The 8,132-nt window shown below is 39.4% G+C and overlaps 1 protein-coding gene across 3 annotated transcripts; it reads left to right on the forward strand.

The window, feature by feature from the left end:
• The first annotated feature begins 207 nt into the window (after window positions 1-207).
• mapk12a (mitogen-activated protein kinase 12a) lies at window positions 208-7,907 on the forward strand. Of its 3 annotated transcripts, none has more exons than XM_076732255.1 (12): window positions 208-336; window positions 1,859-1,988; window positions 2,275-2,333; window positions 2,469-2,580; window positions 2,681-2,710; window positions 2,878-2,925; window positions 3,175-3,289; window positions 3,959-4,030; window positions 4,185-4,264; window positions 4,504-4,582; window positions 4,669-4,842; window positions 5,004-7,907. In XM_076732255.1, exons 1-12 carry the CDS (start codon window positions 254-256, stop codon window positions 5,069-5,071), a joined length of 1,050 nt encoding a protein of 349 aa, XP_076588370.1. In that variant the 5' UTR covers window positions 208-253; the 3' UTR covers window positions 5,072-7,907. The 3 variants fall into 3 exon arrangements, with proteins under 3 accessions (XP_076588370.1, XP_076588369.1, XP_076588371.1); XM_076732254.1 differs by having other exon boundaries at window positions 323-780; XM_076732256.1 differs by lacking the exons at window positions 208-336; window positions 1,859-1,988 and adding an exon at window positions 2,004-2,073.
• The last annotated feature ends 225 nt before the right edge of the window (window positions 7,908-8,132 follow it).

The following is an 8,132-nucleotide window of genomic DNA, read 5'->3' on the forward strand; positions in this document are numbered from 1 at the left end:
TGCATAGGCATCTAACATATCTGTAAGACCTCCACCCTCATATTTCTGTGTTGCATAACATTTTAAATGATGTTGATTAGGTTGCTCCATACTGATAAAGGTACATCTACAGAGGTTTCTGCTTATATAAATATCTTGTCTATGTTTTGTGTTTATTATGCCATGGTTTCCTTGTTCATTTTTATGAACGCATGAAACAGTCTAGCATTTATTTAACCACGTGGCTGTGTATCTTCACCCCAGGGCCTCAGTTATGTTCATGTCCCTGCAAGTCTTAAACATTTGCTTACCCCACTACTGCGCAAAGTGGCACAACACTGAGCACCATACCCAGCGGTAAGTGTTGCCATTTAACCAGGCCTGATATTGACGACTTTCAGATTTCTGTCTAGATATCATGCCATGTTGGCAGCTCAGTAGGTTATTACTCAGATTCCAGTTTAATGTTCACCTGCCCTTAATTGTAGGCCTCAAGCAGGCCTCAGGTGTGGTTTTGGTGACCTAAGGGTGCGCCCTGCGCGGCTGACAAACAGAGCTGCGCAATGACCGAGAATGAGCATGTAGGTGGGATCTGAGACAATGGGTGTGTAGTAACGAAAGACACAAGTCAACGAAAGAGTACAGGTTTTTTGACTCCTTATTTGATGCTTACGTAAATAGGATGTCTAAGCGAGTCAGGCCCGGCTATTACTGTCAAGAAGTCAACAAAACATCTTGGGAAGTACCGGACCGGTACCGGGATCTGAGGCAGGTGGGGACAGGGGCGTACGGGACAGTATGGTGAGTGAATTCAGTGAGACTGGATGAAGCTATAACACCGATTACACTGCTGGTTTATGTAGAGCACGGTGACAAAGAAAACGGCGTATCAGATGAAGTCACAGCCGTATTGTGCCACAGCCACACAAAGAGAAAAGTATCTGCGCTCCGCTTAACACTTGCTGCTTCACTTCCTTATATGATGGAAACACTGCATCGACATCTTCTCTTCACCATAATTACCCCATCATCTTTAGTCATCTTTCAGATTATTAAATTAAAGAGGGCACGGGTGCTTCACCAAAGTTTACTAATTTGCAACAATGAAACAGCTTTCGAAGCATGACTGTGCGTCTCGCTGCATGCGGCTCCTTTGTTATCAATGATTACCTGTAGGCGCCATCGGAGCTTCCCGCTACGAACTGATCACTGCTGGACGTAGCAGAAGAGAGGGGAATTGGCAAGGTTTAATTTGTTTATTGACCTTTCAGCATTATCACAGGTTCATAAAGACGATAGTCTCTAAAAACACTTAATTATTTAGCTGTTACAATAAACCATAAGTAGGCCAGACCAAAAAATTAAATAGACTAAACATTACAAGTACACCGACATTTTTAGATTATGATCTCCTGTATTTTGAGGTCTTTCTGACAACCTGGTGGTGGGGGTCGGGGTGACAGTCACTCTAGACTTAAGCTGGGTTTCTTGCAAAGCCATGATACAGTAGAGGCCATCTCTCTGCTGGAGTGCACAATCCAGGAGTGCAGAGAGCTTCTTGCTACCTGGGCTCTAGTACGGTTCCCTGCACAACTCCACATTTGGGATACGTCCTATTAGAGAGATGTCAATGGTAGCACATGCTCTAATAACAGTTGGTCATGAAGTTGCAGATCCATGGAATCAGTGTGCTGGGCTTATGATGATGGATGAGGATGGGAGAGATCTCCTTTTTTCTTTTTTTTTCTTTTTTTAACCTCTGATCACAGGGAAGTTATGAGGTTAGATTATTATTTCCTCCCACTGGTCGTGTTAAAGATTAGCTGATTCTCTTTGGTAAGGTATTATATCACACACTCTGGTATATTCTTGCCCTCAGCTCAGCAGTGGACTCCAGAACAGGAACCAAAGTGGCCATCAAGAAGCTGTACAGACCTTTCCAATCTGAGCTGTTCGCCAAGCGGGCCTACAGGGAGCTGAGACTTCTCAAACACATGAAACATGAAAATGTGAGACACAGTATGATCAGTACATAGCTGAGAGGTCCAGGCCTACAGGAAGCTGAGACTTCTCAAACACATGAAACATGAAAATGTGAGACACAGCATGATCAGTAGCTGAGGGGTCCAGACCCTCAGGACTGCATTTCTTTTTACATCAGACCAGTTTTGACAAGTTTTTAATCTCCATGGGCAAAAATTACGTAAGAACATGCAGCATTTCTTTGTTAAAAATGAAGCAAAGGACAAAAGATTGTCTCCAGTTGTGTAATATATTGTATGTATCTGTCTGCAGGTGATTGGCCTATTAGATGTGTTTACGGCTGACCTCTCTCTGGACATATTCCATGACTTGTAAGTGCATATTATGCTTCTGCCGCTGAGGAACAGTGTTGACCTATATATTACCTGTGCACGGCTTTTGGCAAAATTATTTCAATGTCATCCATTTGGAAAGTATTCTCCTCATAACATTCCTTCTTCCTCAAGTTATCTGGTGATGCCATTCATGGGGACAGATCTGGGGAAGCTGATGAAGCTGCAAAGGCTGTCAGAAGAAAAGATTCAGTATTTGGTTTATCAGATGCTCAAAGGGCTGAAGGTGGAGAAATCTGATTTGATCATATACACTGTAGGCAGTTTCTTACCTCACTATTTAATTGTCTTGTTGATGAAGCCCTTGTTATATTCTTTTATTACAGTATATTCATTCTGCTGGTATAATTCACAGGGTAAGTTGCTTTTTATGTACTACGTATAGTTATCTAATGTGAAATGGAGTTTATGTTTCTTGTATAAACTGACATCCCCCATTTTGTTATACTATTACAACTGGATTTTACTTATTCTCTTAGTTCACATATTTTCATAGTTAGTCTTTTCATATCAATGTTGGCAGGACCTCAAACCAGGAAATCTTGCCATCAACCAAGACTGTGAGCTCAAGGTACAGATGCACAAAAAAACCCACAACCCATTATGTGTCCTCATTTCAAGATATTTAATTCATGGAGTTACAGTTTAACCATGGACAATCTATAATGATGAAATCATTAATGCATTGCCCAGAATTTAATTGGCAATTTTGAGTTCCTAAAGTCTTCTCACCAGACTGTTATCTCAGTAACAACAAAACATACACCATGTATGTTTTGTTGTGTCTAACTCCACTCTGTTTCATTTCATGTTGTGTCAGATCCTGGACTTTGGTTTAGCACGGCAGGCAGACAGTGAGATGACAGGGTACGTGGTGACTCGCTGGTACAGAGCCCCAGAGGTCATCCTGAGCTGGATGCACTACACTCAAACTGGTAAGGAACAGCTAATTGAGAGAAAAAAGCCACTCTCAATCTGTAATCATTCATCAGTGTCATGTTCAGTGTTCCCCATTAGCACTGAATCCTCATGTTATTTTATGATATAGCATGAATCAGTTCTTTAAGTGTCCTCACTTGCCCTCAACTCAGGGCTTCTGCTTCAGTGAGTGATTCACTACATTTCTCAGAATGAACTTTACAAGCTCCAGCGAACAGGCAAAATCTTTTTGCTTTGGTACTAATTTCTAACGATTTCCTTGTGGTTGCAGCACATTCTGGTCTATGGAGGCTACAGTCAGTAGAAATGATGTTTTTATTCCTCTTCGACAGCAGATTTGTCTGTATGATTGTGAATGGTTAATCTAGACAGCAGCTAAAAACTCCACTGCAGCTTCAGTGTGAATACACTGAAGATGTCCACTTCATATGTAAATAGCCAATAAATATATTTTTAAACGATGTAGAGCTGGGTTTTGTGTGAAAGTGGTAGGATGTGGTGTTTACAAACATCGTTGTTCAGTTGAGTCAGATGATGAATAATAATCACTGGACTATACTGTCCAGTAATTGTAAATTCTGTAAGATGTTAACATTAAGTCTGATTTTGATTTATTTTTTTTTTTTTAATTTATTTATTTATTTATTTTTCTGCTTCTTCCTCAGTGGACATTTGGTCTGTGGGCTGCATCATGGCAGAGATGCTGCAAGGAAAACCTCTTTTTAAAGGCAGCGACCGTATCCTTCTAGACATTAACAGAGCTAAAAGACAGAGGAATGTAGGTTTTTGCTTGCTCAGTGTAGAATTTCACAATTTTTCCTATTGAAGCACTTGAAAGAAGTGGCCTGTGTATATGACTTATCACATTTGACCCTTGATCCCTGGATACAGACCTAGATCAGCTGACTGAGATCATGAAGACCACAGGAACACCAACTCAGGAATTTATATCAAAACTAGAATCTGAAGACGTGAGTTTAGAACATGCAACACATACAAGAACTTAAAGATCACTGATTTTGTTGTGGTACCCATTTGTGGCCCCAAATTCTCAGTTTTAAGAATTGGAAGAACAATTTGGTAAAATCAGTTTATAGATATTTAAGTTCATATACATATAAAGACAAACACCTTACACACAAACACAGAGTCCTTTTTGTTGGTTATGGTTATAATGATTTGTGCCACATGTCTCAAATTCTTCTCCTAGGCCAAAAGCTACATCAAAAGTCTTCCAAAAATGGAAAAGAAAGACCTTCAGAAGGTGTTTTCCACAAGTAATCCACAAGGTAGAATGTGCTCAGCCTTTTAATTTCATCTATTGTCAGTTTAGCAGTCAAACTGTGATTCCATTTTTTTTCCGTTCCTTCCTCAGCCGTGTCTGTATTGGAGTGCATGTTATTGCTGGATCCAGAGAACAGGGTAACCGCTGCAGAGGCGCTCACACTGCCATACTTCACTGAGTACAGAGAGCCAGAGGAGGAAACGGTAGCACAGCCATACGACCACTCCCTAGACAACACAGACCTGCCCCTGGGCCAGTGGAAACGTAAGGATGAAGAGAGGAGTCATGCTGATTATTGTGCAAGGAAGGGAAAAAAAAAACACCAGTGAAGGATGGGGAGTGAAGGGCAAAGGAGATAATATGAGATATGAAAGGTAGTATGAGCTCATTCATTGATCAGTGTCCTGCTTTGCTTCATTCTTTAGGTCACACCTTCACAGAGATCTTAACCTTCCAACCAGTTGTGCCAGAATCCAAGGAAACCTCACTCTGAGACACAAAGAGATGACTGTGACTCTAGGGGAACAGAACAAATCAATATGTCTTTTTTTTATCTCAACTGGAAAAACTCTTTGATCACATGGCATAATGAATACCAGTGGAGTGCAAGTGCAAGCTTGTATTTTGAACAGCCCAGTTGTGGATTTGTCTTTATCTTCAACATCATGTTGGTCTGGTAGCTTGCCTCCTGACTCTAGGATCAGACCTTCTCAGCATGTCCTACAGTGCTAAGGATGCTAGTTCAGTTGCTTTGCATCAGGTAATAATGTTCTTTGATGAGTAACTAAGTCACCAAGGAGTTATGGGTCGTAGTATTTGAGTTACTTGTCCAAGTGGTACATATACAAGGATTCTAGTATTTCGTAACCAAATACCTACCAGTTGGTGTCAAGTACCAATCAAGAAAGGTTAGTAGACATATTTTACTTAATAATACATAATTTGAGTGTCATTTGTATCAGTTGTATAAACTACCCAATTTAAAATATTGAGAATCACTTAGATTGACAGTAATCTGTTCTAATGTATTGTTTTGGGAAGTAGTTTCCCCTGTAGTGACTACATGTGCTTAAAAGACATTTGATTGGAATTACGGGTATGTCTGTGAGTGAGTGAGTGAGTGAGTGAGTGTATGTCTGGTTTAACCTTGTTATTCCTTCCTGTGACCTCATAATAACAACTCAACATAAATACTGCTGAGCTGCTGATCATACAAAATCCATCTCAGCTCAGCATTCACATTTTAATTTCATATCAAAACAGATGTCTTTTTGTGAATAAACACCAGACATGGAGTCTTTTTGTTTGTCTTCTAACCATACCTGTTTAGTGCTAAAACATATATTTTGGCTTACCATTTACAGTAAAGTGAAAAGTTCACTTGTTTTTAGTATTTTCATATATAGACTACAAGGAATACAAGAGAAAAAAAAAAATAAAAAGGGAGGTGTTGATTAAAATTGTTGTGAAGCAATTTCATGATATATATATATATACACACACACACACACACACACACACACACACACATATAAGATGCAGTCGTGAAATCAGCACTTAGCTAAATATAAGTTAAATAATGTTCTATAAAGTCGTGAGGGTTAGGGGATTTACAAGAGATGCAGCAGACGCTGAGATATTCTGATTGTTAGTTTCTAGTATGGCTCAAGTAGCTGGATCCTACATTTCCTATCATGCAACCAGTAGTATCTTTTACTGGATCCTGTCTGCCCTCATATGCCCTCACTTTGTAACGTGACAAAGCATACCATGACTAATAAAATGGCCTGTATGGCTGAGTTCCCCTTTAAATGACAATATTTCACGTTTTGCAATAATATCCAAATGCAGATGTGGGAATTTCACTTTTGCAGTTTATTTTCAGAGTATGTTGGATTCTACCTGTTTTCTAAGACACACACATTGAGTTCTGATGTTTGTGTACCTGTATACACTTATATGCTTGGCATGCATCCATACACTGTAGTCTGACTCAGGTGGTACTACACATAGAATAGAAGTGATACCCTAATACTGATCTGACCTGTGTCACCCTTGTTTCTTAAAGTGGAATTTCAGTTATAACTGTGTTTATTTTATGTGTCTGCGGTGACAGGATCAACACTGTTGTTGCTGAGGTTCTTCATCCATAGAGGTCATTTTGGTTCGCATGTTCAAAACATTGAACTTTTTAACAGCAATGAGCTTGGAAACTTTTCAGTTTGTCTCATTTTTCTTACATTAAGATCTCTGATAGCTAAATAGCTAATGAGCCAGCACTGTAGCTCTTTGAGTGAAACTGAAATGAATCAGAAAGACAATGCTTATTCTCAGAATAAACACTGTTGTCATGTCCTTGCTGGAGATCAAATTAACAGATTCAAGGGCTCAGCAGTGATGCAGTGACAATGCGAGTTTTACCAGGAGGCAAAGTGAGGGTATTTATGTATACAATGTTCACAATGTAACCGTTTGCTTGGTTCCAGATGCCTATTTGGATCTATGTTGTTGCTCTGTGGTAAGTTTACAGAGATCTTTGTACAGATAAGGAGACGTGTCATGGATGTTGTTTTAAAGGCATACACTGGATGACAGCAAAAATACAAAGAAACAGCAGTTAAACTGTATACCAAGTATGGATTTAATAGCATTTTTGAGTTTGCACACACTCTGATGGTGGTTGAGTATATGTGTGTGAGTCAAGCAGTTCCATTGAAGTGAAAGGCCTTCATTTCTAACTCACTCACCCTTCTCCCCTTTCTCTGTCTTTAAACATGTCTGAGCATCTACCTCTACCCTGAGGTTTGTGACATGTATACAAAAGCACATGTCTGTGCGATCCTTCAGGAGGAGAGTGGCAAACTATGAAAGAAATTCCACAGACTCACTTGGAGCTGGTGAGCCCAGTGTTAATGCTGAGCGGAATACCTCTGAGGGAACACCAAAAGTTAGATGGGTAAGAAAAGGATGTAAATGGGGAGGTTTAGGAAGTAAAAATAAGAAGATTGGGGAAGAGAAGAGGCCCAGAACAACAGAACAGACTTCTGGAAGAGCATGGAATATGGGGTGTAAACAGTTCAAGCCACAGATCAGAATAACTTTCTGTCTTACTGTGATATGTTCCTCTATGGACTGTGGTGTGTTATGTTAAGAGAGGCACTACTGCTGATTAGCACTCAAACCCCTCTAATCCAAAGGAGTGATGGGGGCCAGTTGCTGAACCGAGATGAATTAAGCCTGTTGTTGTCTGATTTTAAGGGGTTGAATACAGCTTGCTGTTAAGAGTTTCAGCACATTATGGAAATATTTTTTTCTTTATTTTTTCTGATACTACTACTACTACTACTATTACGAATAATAATAATAATAATAATAATAATAATAATAATAATAATAATAATAATAATAATAATGGTTTTTAACTGTTTTGCCACACAATGATAACTCTGCCACATAGGTAAAGATGACAAAATAAAATGAAAGATTACCTATTCTGAGCAATTTTCATATTTCAGTCAAGTTGTCTGAGAGAGGGGATGCCTTTATCTGCATTA

Source organism: Chaetodon auriga, chromosome 6 (assembly GCF_051107435.1).
Source record: "Chaetodon auriga isolate fChaAug3 chromosome 6, fChaAug3.hap1, whole genome shotgun sequence".
Taxonomy (NCBI): Eukaryota; Metazoa; Chordata; class Actinopteri; order Chaetodontiformes; family Chaetodontidae; genus Chaetodon; species Chaetodon auriga.